The 17,796-nt window shown below is 43.0% G+C and overlaps 1 protein-coding gene across 3 annotated transcripts in view; it reads right to left on the reverse strand.

The window, feature by feature from the left end:
• Nucleotides 1–14,115, reverse strand: part of PRKCQ (protein kinase C theta) — a 45,645-nt gene extending 31,530 nt beyond the window's left edge. The window contains exons 1-10 of one of the 3 annotated variants that reach the window (XM_075024615.1): nucleotides 13,976–14,115; nucleotides 13,728–13,882; nucleotides 12,450–12,575; nucleotides 6,880–7,079; nucleotides 4,993–5,053; nucleotides 3,156–3,318; nucleotides 2,518–2,549; nucleotides 2,337–2,422; nucleotides 1,223–1,352; nucleotides 414–523 (exon numbers count right to left, since the gene is read on the reverse strand). In XM_075024615.1, coding sequence (XP_074880716.1) covers nucleotides 414–523; nucleotides 1,223–1,352; nucleotides 2,337–2,422; nucleotides 2,518–2,549; nucleotides 3,156–3,318; nucleotides 4,993–5,053; nucleotides 6,880–7,079; nucleotides 12,450–12,567 — 900 coding nt within the window. In that variant the 5' untranslated portion in view covers nucleotides 12,568–12,575; nucleotides 13,728–13,882; nucleotides 13,976–14,115. Of the gene's footprint in view, nucleotides 1–413; nucleotides 524–1,222; nucleotides 1,353–2,336; nucleotides 2,423–2,517; nucleotides 2,550–3,155; nucleotides 3,319–4,992; nucleotides 5,054–6,879; nucleotides 7,080–12,449; nucleotides 12,817–13,727; nucleotides 13,883–13,975 lie in introns of those variants that run through there. The other 2 variants (XM_075024614.1, XM_075024616.1) reach the window with 2 other exon arrangements.
• Nucleotides 14,116–17,796: the final 3,681 nt, after the last annotated feature.

The raw sequence follows: 17,796 nt of genomic DNA on the forward strand, positions 1-17,796 counted from the left end.
GTCTGCAGCAGAGGTCAGGTACATACCAGGTAAAGATATAAGAAGAGTGGAGGCATGCAAAGTCACCTCCTCAGAACATTCTCCCTATCTCAGGGAGAGAGATTTCATCAGAGATTTCCTGATTCAAAGGCAGTGCTTTTCTATTTAACAAAATTAATTATTCTATTAATCCTGAATGGATTTCTCTTCCCTGAACACTGGAGAGTGCCCCTTGAACCCGTGAAAACTTTTGGCCTCCAGAAATTGCTGCAATGAGTTTAACTACCTATTCCATGAAGAATCCATTTCCTATTCTTTGCTTTGAACTTGTTACCCACAGTGCCCCACTCAATGCCCTTATTTCTTGCACTGAAACAAACGTTGAATAATTGATTCTCCTTTCTCTGGGTCACTCACAGCTTAAAAGTATTTACCTGCTGGGTGCTCTCTATCATTGCCAGAGCTTCAGCCATTAGTTTCTGGTTAACTCCACAAAGGTTTGCTACTTTTGTCTGGCACTTGTGATGGACGTTCATGCCACATGCTGAAAGAAAGAACAAGAGGTGTCAGGACAACAAAGGATAGTGAGGCTGTAAAGGGTTTGGCATTAGGTTGGGCAGGAACATGAGCTGCTGTTGGCCAAGGGCAGAGACCAGCCACGTAAACAGCTCAAAGCCTGGGCACCTTTTACATCTAATGAGATGGCACTCAGGTCATTTTTGGCTCTCTGTGGAGAAAAAGGTTTTTTTATATTGTCTTCTGGGCAAAAGGTTGCATTTCCACATCCACCAGCCTTTGCAGCTACAGGCTACCAAAACTCCACATCTATCAGCTCATAGATAAACCGTAATCATAGAACAGGATTTCCCCATTGGTATGGGATTATGAAGATGGTGGAGTGTCTTGGGTCTGTCTGACAGTGGAAATAGAGCATGAAAGTTGATACTAGGAGTGATTTTGGAAGATCAGCAGTGTCACTGAGATGTTCTTTGCTTCTCTGAGAAGTGATTCTTCAGCCTCGTGGACTACATATCTTTCTATATGCTGACAGCGGTCCTCCTCCTTGAAGAATGATTCTCCTTGAAGGATGGTCCTCTTTACCACTCCTTCACCACCCTGGATGCCATCACATACAGGTCTCAGAGAAATGTGATAAATGAGATTTGGCTCTTTAGATTGCAACTCTCTAAAGGCAACATCCCACTCCCATGCTCAGCTCATGCCACATACATCAGGGACTCACCATCACACTTCAATCCTTGCCGTGCAAGGCCCCAGAGGAGCGTGCCGCAGTGCTCGCAGAAAGTTGGACTCTTGTAGTTGTAGACTTTGAAGCGGTGAGGCATGTCAATCTTGAACCGCTCTTTATGGAACTGCAAGAGAAAAGCCATGTTGGCAACTCACTCCTCTCCACCTCAGCTCTTCGTGGAAAAGCAAACTTGTACCACAGAAGATGGGATGTCTACTGCCCTTTTATCCTTGGGTATGACCATCAAGAAGAAACTATAACTATCATTCAGATATACAAAGCCAAATTTTTATACATAATAACTGCAATTCGGTGGGAACTGGGTAATTTCCTCCCTGGCTTGATTTATCTGACCAGAGAGCTGCTTGCATCTCAGTTACAGGCCAGCATTTTTTGTCATGAATCACTCCCTGGAAGAGCCTATCTTTCTTCTTTTAGTACATAGGGAGTCAGAGGTGATGACAAAGTTGGATGCATCTACCCTGGAGATGTCAGAAGACAAGTGAGATGAATCTCATCTCTAAAGACTGTAGAAGGAGAACAGGAGCCAGGGTAGGATTGGAAGCAAACAGAAGCTGTGGAACACGATTAAGGAAAAGGGAACAGTCCTATCAAGAGTTAAAGTTTCACTTTTGCCTACCAAAAAAGGTTTATAATAAACTGATATGAGAAAAATAAAAAAAATAATAGTGGAGATGTTAGATATTCCATTGACTGCTTGAAAATCTCAGATAACACAGAGTGGGATGTTAAAGTACTGCTCTGAAAATTCGGTGTAATGTCCTGCCTAACATCGAAGAGTGAAAAACTTCCTCCAGTAAATCTCCACCTCATGTCCATGATCTTCCTCTGAGCTATACTTCATACATTTGAAAAATGTCAGTCCTGATTCAGCAACTACTTATTCAGTGGCTGCATTTGAGTAAATCACAAGTAGGAGGTAATGAAACCATTGGGAACATGAAAAACAAAGGGCATAGATCAGATCACACAGCCTTTTTTAGTTCAGTAGTATGTTTTGCTTCATTAGAAGTTGTTTTACAGTAATGTAGGAGAGATCTGAACGACACTAAAGTTGTTTTAAAAACAGCCAAAGAATAATACATACCATTGTTTCTCTGCTATTGATTGCTGATCCTGTACACTTGGCTATTACTTTATCAATGCACTTCTTATGAATGGCAGCATTACATTCTGAAAGAAGAAGTGTGTCATGGTGTTAATAAAAAAATTCTTTAAGAAAGTATCAAGCAAATAATGATAGTAACAAAACAAAAAAAATTTCTTACGTCTGCACTGATAGCCTTGTTTATTCAGACCCCTGAAATAAACAGAGAAATGATTAATTCTGAATTGTCTGAAAGCCTCGACAGAAGAAAGGACAGCAACATTTATGAAAGAAAGAGAATAAAACAGCTTTGCTTTTTATCAGTCTTTATAGAGCTTCTCTAATGTAAATATCTTCATTCAATCTAACTGTGGAGTTATTCTTTACGGTTTTCACAGCACAAATTCACATTCTGAATTTCACAATATCCAAATAGTGAACTGGGCTGATGAGAAATGTCTGTGCATTTGGACAAAACCAGAAATATTTATAAAAACTAAACTAAAAAATGAAGGGAATTTTCACAGTTGGAATTAAAACTGTGAACCACATCCCTGAAGTGATGCAGTAACTCTACACGTAAGATGTCAAGGGTCTCATCCTGCTGCCTTTACTGACAGCAGGAGCACAGATATTCACCAGGGAATCATAGGATCATAGAATCATTTAGGTTGGAAGAGACTTTTAAGATCACTGAGTCCAACCGTAAACCTAACACTGCCACATCCACCACTAAACTGTGTCCCTAAGCACCACATCTACAGAAGAGCTGGTCCCTAGGGATAAAAGGAGAAAAAGCAGAGATCTCTTTTCATTTACCATACAAACTCGTGACAGACAGAGCAGAAGGTGGGTTGTGGAAAGAAGGTGGCCGTGAACTCATGACACTTGACATTATGGATTTTGGCCTGTTTGATGGCTCCCCTGCGCTGGTGCAAGGAGAAGAAGCCTTCAGTCTCACAGTCAGCCAGGTCTTTTGCATCTGGGGGGAAAGGAAACAGAAGATTTATTAGGGTACCCTGTCCTGATCAGGCGCCTTGAGAAAATGCAGCTGCCAAAATACTAAGTGACTAAGACTGATAATTCACTCATGGGAATAAAAATTTTTAAGAACTACTGCTTTTTGAAACCTACACAAGACTTGTTTGGATGGTTTTTTTTATCTACTGTTCCTACAAGGACACTAAAATGACTTTAAACTTGGGAGTCTGAGCTCCCTTGAATATACATAATGCTGTTTTTGAAAGGTAGACCAGAAATTTCCCAAGGAGAGATAATTTGCAGTTAAACATAAAATTCTAACTTTGTATAGCACTGAAGAACCATGCCCTAAAAAAGCTGAAATTACATAAAAATTAATTGTTACCTATATATAAGCACACACACTTGTGTATACATATATATGGGGGTATTTAACTGAGTACTTTATGTCTGCATGTAACGTGTGTGAGTAAGCATGTATGTATGTTCCTAGGATATTCGTTTGTTTGTTATTTTTCCATGCCAACAATTGTTTTGCTGTTTGCTGTGTCCATGCCATTATTCACGGTTCACATTTAAACTTTTTAGAACAGCAAACAAACCAATTCTGACTACACATGCATATATACTTGTGCACTTATATATGTGCTTGTGTCCACAAATCTAGATATGCACACAGTACCTCACTCTCAATCTCTGTTTTGTTTTACTCATGCATTACACAGCAAGTTACATAGATATTCTGTGGAAACTGGCCCCCTGTGTGATCTGATGCTGATCTTGCTTTTTGTAATACAAACACAACTTGCATTTTCTATGCTTTGGCCTCTGATATCTTATAACATACAAGGAGGCAACAATAGTCTGTTCTATATTAAAGGTAGGAATGGATGAAGAAAATATCAGTATGGACAAGCTATTAGCTGCCTTCAGTACTTCTATGCTTCTATAAATGGGAGGTCCTTCTAGATACCTATACCTTACAGCTTCACCCTACATCTGAATGTGGCAGAATTTTGGCATCAAAGACAGGAGAATAAGACTGAGCATTTGGATTGTAACCCATTTTCTTCAACAAAGCAAAATGCATTTCACGTGGACATCGAACTCTGCCGGTGGGCTTTGGTTCCCAGTGAAGAGACGTAAATGATGGAGTCACCTGTCCAGGTTGACTAAGCCACTGCCACATCCCTGGAGGTCTAGCTGGACCAGGCAATGGAGCCCAGTGAATGACTCAGCTCACCTTGCAGCAGAAACCTACATTTGATCAGCTGAATCACTTTCTAGGTTCTTTTCCTGTTTTGCCTAGATTGCTCTTGATCTTAAAAGCCCAACTAACATGTATACTTAGGTGTTGTCAACCATAAATTGTATCCCATCCTTTACATCTGCACTATAATGCACACCAAGGCACATGTTACGTGCATACATACAAGTAGAATGATTTCAGAGGGACCTGGCTCCTTATGTATCTATTCTGTCTTACTTAACATAATGAGAAAATCTATCATTTTAGTGGCAAAATGGCCAAAAATCTGCCTTGCAAATCACAGAGGAACAGTCAATCTTCATCCCCACCATACAATAAAAATCACTTTTCTAGAGCATTTCATTTTCATGTCTGCCTCACATAACCAGAAATCACATCTATCTATTAACAAATGAAATCACTTACCACTTATTTCCAGGAAGTATCTTGCATTCATCAGCATTCGGCCTTGAGGTTTCAGTTCTAGCTGGTTGAGATAAGTGAAAAATAAGAAAAAAAGACCAGTGCAATCATTAAACAGTCATTCAAAGAAGCAACAATAATTTCAGATGACTCAAGCTATCTCCTTTTCCCAGACGGAACTGGTGAATGCCAATGAATGCTAATTTTTGGGTTGCTCATACCCATGTGGGGCAACAAGGCAGGGTAGGAGCAATTATAGAGAGAGGAGGCTAGATCACCTCTTATCAAACACTTGGAGCGGCATGATAGAAGAGATAAACCACAGAAGCTGTAGGCAGGTTTTAGACTCCAGCTCAGGACCAGCACTATCTATAGAGAAATCTCACAATTCCCAGTAGATCCTGCAGGGGGGAAGTGGGAGCACCTCAAAAAAACCCAGCCAGCTTCAGGCAGGTGCTTAAAAGATGTTGAAATCTTTTAGACACTTGGTTCTACAAGTCTAACTTCCATCACAATCCTTGATGCCACAAGCTTACTCAGGCATTTTTGGGGCCAACCCACTGGACCTGGACATTCCCACCTATCTGAACCTCCGTCCATAGGTGCCTTTGTAAATCTGGATCCACTTGCCTAGGAATAAGAAGACCTACCTTCAAGGATTTCTTCAGCCTGAGATCCACAACAGTCCCTTCCCCACCCACCTCCAGCACAGCCTGAGCAAGGTGACCTCTCTACCTTCCAGGTGAAACCGTGCCCTTGCACAGAAAAGTCAGAAAAATGTTATTCTCTCTCCTCACGACCCTTGCGGGATGAGATATCTGAGATCACTCTCCCCAGGTTGTAACTTGTATCGCGGAGTGAGTGGAGAGAAGATCTCAGGAGCTGGTACGAGGCTGGGACGCAACAGAACCAGGGTCTCCCAACTCCACTTGACCTCAGGTCTGTTACCCTTGCTGCAAGCAAGCAGCACCCCAGACTACGTCCCCCCTCTCCTCCTCACCAGGCTGCTGCCTCCCATGGCTTTGGAGCCTGGGGCTGGCGTTGTGCTGAGCAGAGCCTTTCGGTTTTCAATTCTTTCCCTAAGTTTCTCAATTCCTTCCAAGTTATGTGTTAAATGTGCAAATCTCTACCAAATCTTGCTCTTAGGTCTGTTAAGTGACCAGAGCCTTTTTGACTTTTCTACTCTCTGCTTAACGCAAGCAGCTTAGTCTGAGAACTGGCATGAGAAATAAAACAAACAAAAAAAAAATCCAGGAAATCAGTTTCTCTCCAAATGTCTTTCCGCTTTATTGTTATTCATGGTATGGCTACTGAATACTACATGTTAGAGACTATTATCAAGAACTTTCTTGCTTGGACTACCAGGGAACACAACCTTACATTTAGCATCCTTGTGAAGACTGTTACTTCAAATTTACTCCACTCTAACTCCAGTGATTTTAAAGGAGTTCCTCTGACATAACTCTGAAGCCGGGCAGCTGTGAATCAGTTACATGATATTAGATTAAATTTTTAAAGCTGTTTCCCCAGAGCACATAAAATAATTCACATTTAGCCACTCACATTACCATTTGTCCCCAACGGGTTTCCTAAGCGAAGATTAATACGTGGGCATGGCTCACCTGAACCAGAGTCCTTGCTAAGAGAAGACCCATGTTTCAATATAGCAGCGGCAGGTAATATAAATGCGCCATGCTCTTTTTTTTCTGACGTGCATGGAAGTCTTTCCTTCAAGTCATACCCAAGTATACTCAAAACATTATTCCTCAGCCGGCAGCCAGTTCCTCCTGCCCTCCTGGTTACTGTCACAGCCTGGCACGGACACAAGGCGTTCTCCTACCCCACAGCAGCGCCCCATCCCATCCTGCCAGAGGAGATAACGATGCTCACCCATATCTCTGTTTTCCCATTGCTCTTTTTGCACCTCTCCGCCAGCACCTTGAGTTCCACCGTGGTCTCTGAAACCATTTCGGCACTTTTGTCCTTGACGACGATGTGCATGACCCTGCCGTTGTTGATATGGGCGTCGAAAGTGCTGTTCCAGGGTGGGTACATGGTGGGCTTCTTCTGCACGTACACTTGGCCATTTTCTGTTGACAAGAGGTGGTTTGGATTGACTGGACTCACCTGCACTAAGGCTCATGCTTCTCATTTGCACTAAGGCCACCACTCTACAGTCCCTGCAACAGATCTGTGTTATTTACCCACTTTAAGGTCTCTCTCCTGGCATGGTGTCTAATGGACCACGTTGGAGTGTCTTAGGAGGTTACTATGTGAAGTGAAACCTCGGACAGGATTCACCTCACTTAACTTTAGGTTTCTACAATGTGTATGCCCATATCTGAGCTGTCTGAACGTTGGCTCCATTCAGAGGCAGTGAAGAGAATGTAATCAATATAAATCAATGGAGTCAGGGTGTGTTCATTTGACTAAATACATACATCTACCTTAGAAAAGATAATTTCCACCCTCGACTCCATTAACTCTATTGAGTAGACCTCAAATGTAGACTCTGACAACATAGATACACACTTCTAATCAGGTGAATCTCTTTATAGATAACCAGCTACAGGTATCATTTGTGCCACGGCAATGCAAAATCAAACAGGTTTGCTTCGATCCCCCCAAAAGCTGGCTGCACTTCGGGATTAAGGTTCAGCTGGAGCACATGTCCAGTCAGTTGCTACATCTTGGCTAACTCAGGGATGTTAATATATGAACTGTCTTGCAGACCTGCAACCACATCCACAGCGGTGTAGAGTTTTCAACCTAGCAAACTTTTCCTGCACCTCTTCCTCATGCATTAATTCCTCTTCCTTCCTAGCAGACGCATCTTAAAATGGTGAAGGGTATCTCTGGGGCTTAGCATTAGCTTGCAGTTATCTCTAGTTAGTTCTCTCTGAAAAGAGTCTCAGCCAGCTTTATTCATTTCATACAGCCCTGTAAAAGGCTTAGACACTTACTCAAGGTAAATTCTGTTTCACAGTTACCCTCTCCAAATTTTTAACCAAACAAATGCTGAAGCTGGAGGCATAACAGAACAAAAAGCAGTTGTGCGAGCAGCAGACCTGCAACTCCTGTCTCCTAAAGATCCTGCTCCTATTTCCAATAATCCCAGCCTTCCTTCATCCCACCCAGCTGGAAAAGCACATCCAGCTGATAGCCTGGAATGTGACACGTGCTGGGGAAAATCTTTCCCTAGATGGCAGGACTAATTTGGGTTTCTTCCTTCTGCTCAGCTTTGATCTACACAGGCAGGAACTGGGGGATTTCTGAGGCTTGTACCACACCTTCAGGATGGATTAAAATTGGTAAGCAAGCTCCAAAGTTATGGAGGCAGGAGAGAAGGAGGAAAAAAAAAGGAAAAGGTGACTCCTGATTGTGTAATATTCATGTCAGGAAATGAGAGAACGTTTTTTTGGGAGAGAACAAATATCAGGGCTGTGGGATTATAACAAAACTCTCTCTTTATCACCCTGTACACTGGTTTCCTATGGAAGGAGAAAGAACTGCCAGAGCCACTGATGTAAACTATACTCACTAGAGAGATTTAGGTTGAGAAAGTGGCTTCCCGAGGAGAGGCACTCAGGATCCTGCAACCAATACTGACTTGCTGAAATTTCACTCCACAGCCCAACACCTGGCTCTCACAAAGTGCTTTTGCACTTGTTTTGGTCACATAAACTCGATTTGAGCTGCAGCCCGCTCTGCCCGTCAGCACTGGTCTGCATTGCAGAACTGAGCAGAGATCATTCCTGCAGCGTACGATCACTTCTCACACTTGTCCTGCCTGCTATGACAAGCCGTTGTGCAGCTAAATCTTAGGTTCAAATTCATTTTCCCCAAAGTTCAGAGCAACTCAGTCTAAGGGGAATTCATCTCTATCAGTTAAGTGAGGTTGACTTTTCACATATGCAGATTTAGGCAATCATATACTGAGCTCATTGTCTGCAGGCTTAATTCATTCCCATCAAGCTTGCAAATATACATTTGACGCACTCTTTCAACAAAAGCAAACAAAATGAGCCATAAAAAATGGGACGTAAACTTCCAAGCACCACGGAGAACAGAAATCTCAGTAAGGACCATTATTTCTTTGCTACATCAGTGAAACTCCGCGGATGTGAAAAACAGCACTTGCAAAACAAGTGCTTTCGTTTGCATTGCACTCCGAAACATACGGCTTAAATAAACAAACCCTGGAATGTGAATGAACTGGCCAATATATGGGATCAGACAGTCACCCCCGGCGCATCCCCGCTGACGTCTGTGGAATTCTGCCAGGGATTAATCTAACCCTGGGTTCCTGAAAAATAAAATAGCATCTGTCTTTCCCAGGCAGCAGCCTCCACTGTAGCTGGGAGCGCTTTTCCTGGAGGCTTGTTGAGTTCAAACACGGAGCAGGATCTTTCACGAAGCAAATGTCACCAGGACAGGTGGTAAAATGGCACCGGGCCGGGTGGCTTCTGAAGGCAGAAGTCATTTTTAAAGGGCAGGGTTTTTTATACCTCAGAGGCGCCTATGATCTCTGAAATGTTTTGTCATCAGTAATAAACTGCTGTAACACTTCTAACTGTATGGAGGTATGGGGTTTTTTTTGTTTGTTTGTTTTTTAAAGATTATATCATAAAATACCAGGGTTCCTTTTACAAAATAAGCAAGTGGAAGAAACAAAAAGGCTGCCTGAGATCTTTCCTGAGCTTCTGAAATTCTTTGGGGTGGCCTTGTTGTGACACCCCTGTGTCCACAGGTGATGTGCACTACTCCCAGACCCCTGGGGACCCGTGGGACTTATTCATCACAGCTAGTCGACAAGGGACGGCCTTTGGCATGAACCCAAAGTCAAACTCCCCTTTTTTGGGAACCAAACACATTTACCATCTACCACTGTAGATGATAGCTCTGTCTGTAAAAAACAAACAAACAAAAATGCCTCACACTTTGCTAATGCTAAACATGGTATATATCCGATCCGTAATAGGACATTGCAAAAGTCAGAGCAGAGTCATCTACCAAACCGGTTCCAGCACAGAGCTTGCAGGGATTTGGGACTGCATCTATCCTGGATTCGGCTCTGGGTTTAGGCATGTCCTGCCCTGCATTCTGCACTCACCGCTATATAGCAATCACTTGTCCTGAAGAAATCTTAGCGGCCGTGTGTCAGAGCACAGGTTTATTTGCATCTCTTACCAGCTGTGCAGCTGATCCACTCCTGCACCTTGGACATGCCACTTTAGCCAAAATTTGCATATCAGGGCACCAATATAAAATTTTTTTTGAATCCTATTACCATTGAGTAGCAAGTGCTTTGTGAAACCAGGAAGCCGGAGAGCAAACCATGATCAAAAAAATCACGAAGCAGGGATGCAGCTATTTCAAATACACTCAGCTGATGTTTGACCTGAGACCTTCATTGCCTTTTGCCTTCTCTGAGCCTGTCTGAGCATGACAGCTCCTCGGGACGGTCATGTTGAGAGCATTTCTGGCACTTAGAGTCAGGCTCCCCTCACTGAACATCAGACATTTACCTCTGAGCGGACTGTCTAAACTGGCCTTGGAGTCAGCGGAGAGTACTGGGCTTTTCTGGGTGTGATTCATCAGTACCCAGTATGGGTGTCTTCCTCAAGACGAGAGGAATCCCACCACAGAAATCCCTGTTTGTTCCCTTGGGTTCTAATGCAAGGGTAGCTGACTTGCTCCGATATCAACGCCCGTGCAGAAAACTGGAATTATAGGGGAGATGGATCCCACCGTGGCCTCATCTTGGCTTAGTCACCTTAAGGTAAGGTTAGCCATCTACGCAATTAGACACCCTCCACCAGCAGCAGATTAACACCTCCCAAGGGTGGTTCACCCCCCCAAGAGGGGAGTCTGAGATGAATCAATCTCAGGAGGTTCCTGCTGCAATCCCTGACATGACAAGAAGTGCCCCTGGCTGCCCCCCCAGGCTCTGAGCAACAGCTAGACCAGTGCAATTACACCCCAGCAAACGTATATCTTCTATTAGAAGGACATAATTTTTCCTATATTCAATCCTCACTAATGGAGGAAAGTTCCCCAAACCACACTTTTTTATTTCTTGTTGGTAGAGGTACTATTATTATTATTATTATTATTATTATTATTATTGACTCTCAGGAGCACAAAAATTATATCCCTTAGTACATTTGTGTTTGTTAGGTGCCAGAAAAAGCTTTCTGCTCTGTGTAAGACAAATAAATATAGGTCTGTTCTGACCAAATTGATTTTATTTACTTTTGAACTGACAGAAACTTCAATTTGAGTTATGGCTTTCAAAGGCCTCATTAAAGCAAACTGCCAAGCTCTGCACAGAAATGAAATAGAACATCTTTTCAGTAAAAAGTGAGATCTTAGGGATAACTTGTCATGCAGTATTTTCTTTCCTTTTGAATTTACCAGTCACCACATCTTTGAGAATCATTTAAAGTGTCATTTGAGCCAAGCTAAAGTTCAATGTGATAAATGCAGACTCTTAAAAAACAAACAAACAAAAAAGCAAACAAATAAACAAACAAAAATGCCCAGGGAAATACTGAATTGTTTTAAAATTCTAAAATCTCTTTTTGCAAACTACTTTAACATCCTCTGGAGATTAGAGTCACAGGGATTCTCAAGGTATAAAAAGGGATTTCTGAGTTGATTTAATTTTTTTCAAGAATCACAGTAGTCAAGTTAGGAATTTATCAAAGATTTAAGATAAACAACAGCCAATATGAGGAATTCCCTAACACTGAAATTCTTATCTTCATGATTTTTGAAAAGCAGAATGGAAGAACTTTTCATCCCCTCACTGGGACTATTTTTGTGTATAAGACGTTTAAGAAGTGTTTTCCCAATGAGGACTCATCAGTCTTGTTCAATCAAGGAAAGTGTGCAACGATCCATGTATCCAGACATAGACAACATCTTAGCAGGAGGTTTCATTTTCAAATATTTTACATAGTACAACTATTACATAGAGAAATTAACTCTCTCTGCAAAGGCTGGGGCTGTTTGAGAGCTTTTTTTTTTTTTTTTAAATGATTGAAGTTGCTGGACCTGTTAGTTCCTCAAAAAAAATGTGATAAACAAAGATAAACAGGATATTTCTAGGACACCCAGACTTCACCTGCTTGGAGTCCCACTGACAAACCAGCAACTGCTCATAGAAAAGTGAAACCGAATACAGCTCAGCTCATCTGCTCTGTCACATGCAGAACTGCAATTCAGTTGGTAATAACCTCAAATTGAAGACATAGATTTGTTGGGCACCATCTTAAAATCAGATTGTCTTGCAGGCCACGCCAAACCCAAACTTGCACTGTGCTGAGACACAAAAAGCACTTTACAAACGCTTATAAAGATTTACCAATGTGCTTCTTACACACCAGAAATGACACAGTAAGGTGCACGCAAGCCTTGTAAAAACTCATATGCATATTTAACATCTCCCCACTTACCTGACTCCACGGCTTCTTTAACCATCACGGCACAGTAAGGGTTAATCACCTCCCCCTGGGACGGCAGGTAAGAGCCGCTGTCATAGTTGGATAAACCAATACGCAGAAAGGGAGACATGACAAGTCCTGTGTCAAACAAAAGACAGGCGATATTTGGGAAGAGTCTAAAAATTCCCTTGGTTTTAACCAGCCTCTTATCTCCGTTCGACAGGGTTGCGCCGGCCGTTAGTTATCCATCCAGCTGGAGACTCTCCGACTTCCTCCACTGTCGAGCAAGACGATGGACTAACCGAGCGCTGCTTAACGTGCGTAAGGTAACGTAACTCAGCTGTCGGCTTAACCGCATAGCTGAACTCATCGCGGGGCTGGAAAGACCCGCGACAGCAGCTTTGAGTACTAGTGACTTGATGCCAGCCGTCAGGAACAAGAATGACAATACACAGAAGCCAAATGGGGACTTTCTTGGCTGGGGTAACCTCTGCTGTAATTTGCGTTGAGTCACGCGTTCAAGCACCCGAACGCTATGAGAATAGAAAGGGTTTCGGGAATACAAGGATGTTGGAAGCCTGCGAGCTGAACATGAAACTGTGAAATAACTGCGTACTATTTATATACAGCATGGAAATGATCTCGGGCATTCAGCTGCCTGGGTGCTGACCCACATTCATAAGTCAAGCTATAAAGAGAAAATTCAGCTTACATGAACCACACTGTGTAGACAATCGAGAAGAATAAAAAAAAAACGATCTCAGGATAATTTTAAGCAGCTGAAAACAGAACCATGTAAAATCAAGATGCCCCGAAACACAACAAAGCCTTTGGGTTGGTCTCCTCTGTAGGCTCTTCCAGAGCTTCTAGAGAGAATATGTAGTGAAACAAAAAATTATTAACTGCTGTAGCTGGTGGCCATCATTGTGCCGCCTGGGCCCAATGACTGGGATTTACCACCCAGCTCCTGTGTCAACTTCAAAGCTTGTCATTCCTGGCTCCCCTTCTAGTCAATGGGGAGCAAGAGGCTCTTTGATCTTGGCTGCAGATGTCTATGTCTTAGACCACCAAAGTTAAAAGACCCGAGTCTTGTCACCAGCTGTTACCTGTCAAATATATTGACAATACATTGTTCAACTACAACAGCAAAAATTTGAAGGACTTCTGGTGTGGGATGCAGCTCAAGTCTCTTCTCCTTTTTACACATAAAATGTCCTATCCTAAGGGCAGCTTCTCTAGCCTCACATAGCAGAAGATCCAGATTCTTTCCCGGGAATGGCATTTTCTTACCTGTAAATAGTATTTTCCTGACAGACAAGTTCAGTCTCTGGCAAGAGGGTCTTCTCTTTTCATCACAGTTGTGCACAACATGGAAAGGATTTTCTCAGCTGAAAGAATGAGGATAACTGCTCCTCTGGCTGGGCTGACTTTAAAACTTGGACTCTCTGTTCAAGGAGACAGCAGGCAAGACCATCAAAGAGAGAAGAAAACCTGAGAAATCAAGACATAGCCCTTTTCTTTAGTGTCTTCTCTCTTACCCAGCAGTGTGGAGCGATGAGTTTCCATCAGCCCCCTGTGCAAAAGTCTAGGCGACTGCAAAACTCAGAACAACTTTCTGTTAGTGCATGGCCAGGTCGCAGCAGGTTGTTGTTTTGCTTGTGTCCTGGATATGGTGAGATCTTCTCCTTCTTCCTGTTTTATAAAATGAAGACAAACAGCTACAGTTAGCACTGGGACTGAAACACCAACTATTCTGGCCCAAATATTCACAAATACCGAGCACTCACGCTGCAACACTTTCTGACAGATGACCCCACGCTGCAACACTTTCTGACAGATTACCCATGCAGCCAACTGCAGCTATTCTCTGATAGGGATTTCGGCAGGGAAGGCTTCCCAGGAGGTTTCCCTAAATTTATTCCCCTACATAAGGCCAATTTATACAACAGACAGCAGAGGAAGACTCTCCTTCCCATTTGAGCTCCTGGGTAGGTTAGCTAACAAAATGGGCTGAGTTTTCAGGAAAATGGTAAAGACTCATAAACCCTCTTGGATATTGCACTTAAAAGAGAAGAAAACCATCAGGTTCCTGGGGAAGACAGGATAGGACAGAAAGAGAGAAAAAAGTCCTGTGACTGATGTCTACTGCGTATCCCTAGGTACGCACAGATTGTGGGCCACCAGCAGCTATCAGACCTCCTCTGAAGACTGCCCAAGGGCCTCTGCATGTGGCATTGCCCTCAACTAGGAAAACACCAACACCTTTGCAATTTTACAGAAGCTATTGCGAAAGGCAAACACCGCCTGGGACTGGATGCAGGAGATTAGGACGATCCTATTCTCCTCTGGATGAGGGCAGCATCTCTCTGAAGGGTGTTTCAGAAACACATTAGCCAAGTGCCTGGATGAACTTGCTCTGGAAAGCCACTTGCATTTAGATATTCAAGCACAAGTAGCTCTGTAAGGAGGAGCATTTGTGGCACTGCACAAAAGTACAGTGAATGGTTTATGGGTGGTCCATGGCACAAAAAGTCTAAAATTTCTGCCTGGACTGACAGAAGCAAAGAAATCCAATCAAATTAAGTAGGGAAAAAATCCCTTTAACCATAAGAAATATATGTATATATATTTTCCCTCTCTGTTCCATGCAATTATTTAGCCGTTTGTTTCAAAAAATATAAAGCCTACTTAGCCTAAAGAAAAAAGGAAAACCATATCAAAGTGTCTCTGGCAGCAGAAGGGAAATCCAAGTAGCTGCATGTTCTGTCTGCTCTGTGTGTGAACAGAGATGTATTCTCTCTGCCTCTACCATAGTCCACTAATACTTCTGGTGACTGCTGGGCAAGAGAAGGTTATGTATCCTCTTCCAAATCCCCAATTCCCACACCCTTGGCTTTAACAACCACTTGTTCCATGAATGGGAGCAAGGGGAAGCGCAGAGAGGGCTGTAAGCACCCCCTTACCAGGACTTTCAAAACTCACTTTTAAAAACTCAGAATCCTAGCCAGAATTACTAGTCAACATGTTGGGCGTCTAAGAACATGAGTGTTGCCAAAGGAAGCTGAAGTTTATTATTTGATGACTCCTTGGCACTAAAACGTAGTAATGCTATTGGCTTAAGTACTAAAGAAACAAAATTAGGGCTAAAAGTTTGAGCCTGGCACTCATCACATTTCAATGAAATCAATGTAGTTACAACATAGTTAAAACTGGGAAAGCATCTTGTCCTGCTAAATACATCACAGCTCCAAAAATCACTGGTTGGATGTGCTACAAGATGCCTGTTCAAATCTGTGGATCTGCTCCCTAAACAGTGACATTTAAAACTTTTCTTAGTCTTAAATCCTGGACACCCCCTCCCTCATCTTCAGTGCAATACTTCATTTTGGCTCTGTGCAATCAAGCACTTCATGAACAAGTTTCCCAGAGGGGTTGTGGAGTCTCCATCCTTGGAGATATTAAAAAAACATCTGGACATGGTCCTACTGGCTCCAGATGGCCCTGCTTGAGCAGGAGAGTTGGACAAGGTGATCTCCAGAGGTGTCTTTCAAGCTCAGCCAGCCTGTTATTCTGTGAAAACATGGGTGGGACAGATCTCACCTAATCCTAGACGTCTACAGCATCTGTGTCTCCACGTGAGGTGATTACCTGGGCTCCTGAGAGAGAAACAGAAAAACTACCACCCTTAGATCATCAGCTGGATGGATTTTAGACCCCTCTATTAGCATGTGATGAACCCATTTCTCTCCTTTGAGAGCAAAGGGGAATGCCTGGGGATGTTCACAGGGAGCACCTCCACAGTACACAGCTGGTTTTGCTCACATTCCTCAAGCCATTAAATTTCAAAAAATCCCCTGCATTGTATCAGATCTAAAAGACTTACGCTGGGCCTTCACATAAACCAGTCTATTGCATGAGATGTTCTGCAGCCACCAGCAAACAGGCGAGAATTTTCTACCCAGCTGCAAAGCTTGTAGGTTTGGCACGCCTAGTGTTAGCACTAGCAAATCAACAGCTGCCCATGTAAGCTTTGCAAAGCTGGCTAAAAGCTAGCTAAAACTGGAGTTTACTGTTGTACCAGTCTCGCGTGAGCACTCTGTCCTGGGGTAAATTTCTTCACCCTGTCCAATAAATCAGACAGATAACTGGTTTCCTGCTTCTCTCTCACTGTCTTTCCTGAAACCACCTTGGCTTTGGCCCAAACATCTGTTTTCCAGGTCATATCTCCAGCTTTTGCCACTACAGGACTGCTACTTGGCTCGCATCCACAGCCATAAACAATTAAGGAACAACACAACTCCGCTCCAGCAACAGCTCACTGTAATAGCAGCAGTTTAATTTAACACTAGAAGCAGCTGCAATGGATATGGAGAGTGTCTGCTTAATTTCCCAGTGGAAAGGATACTGTAAGGTATCTGAAAACTAAGGATGAAATGCATCTTTCTATAAAGGGCCACCTGCAACCTCTCCTCCAATAAAACACTAAATGCAGGGTAATTGGGGTTCAGCAATACTGCTCCCTGCTTCGCTGGCGCAGAGGAGGTTTGCCCACTCTTGAGAATAAGGCAACATGGAAATCATTCCCAGATGATATTAGGAAGTAATAAACTCCTTAATGTCCTTACTCAATTGTGGTTAAGGAGAGATGAAGAAATGAGTTCCTGCTCCTAGTCAGAGGAAGAACTGTGCTGAGGACAGCTGCCTTTAGTGGGATTTATGCTTTTGTGGTTCACTGAATGAAAATGGATGCATGCACGATGCAGTGAAGATGGCAATTTACTGAATGAGAGCCAACCAAGAGAGGAGGGGAAGTATTTCTGGATTTGAGATGCTGCTTCCCTAATGTCATAAAACTCACATTTTCTAGAGGTCAGAGGGAATATTTCCAGCTCTCCCCCCCCCTTTTTGAGGCAAAACTGTGCATGCAAAATGAGTTCATAATCTGAGGATCAGCATCACCAAGCCAGAAAGGAACCAGGAGTTATAGCTGAAGGGTATGAACTTTCCTTCACCCCCTGAAAGACATCTCCCAGCCAAAAACGCAGCTCCTGACCCTGCAGTGATCTGTTTATATAGCTGGTGGAGACCTGCACATGAGCGTAACTCAACACACCTCAGGGTCTTCCTGCTGATTTCAAGAGCAACACCGAGCACCAACAGCGATGGCTGGAGTCCCTGTCTCTGTCCCTGGACTCCTCATATCCCACAGACGTCTGCATACAGTAGGGAACAGGGATCTAAATAACTCCCCTGAGCAACTTTCATTTTGGGTGCCCCTATCACCTGTTATTTCAATGGAGCTCAAACCAGCCTGTTTATAAAGGAGGAAGTTCAGAACCCCTCTGGGTGCCACCCAACA

Source organism: Buteo buteo, chromosome 4 (assembly GCF_964188355.1).
Source record: "Buteo buteo chromosome 4, bButBut1.hap1.1, whole genome shotgun sequence".
NCBI lineage: Eukaryota > Metazoa > Chordata > Aves > Accipitriformes > Accipitridae > Buteo > Buteo buteo.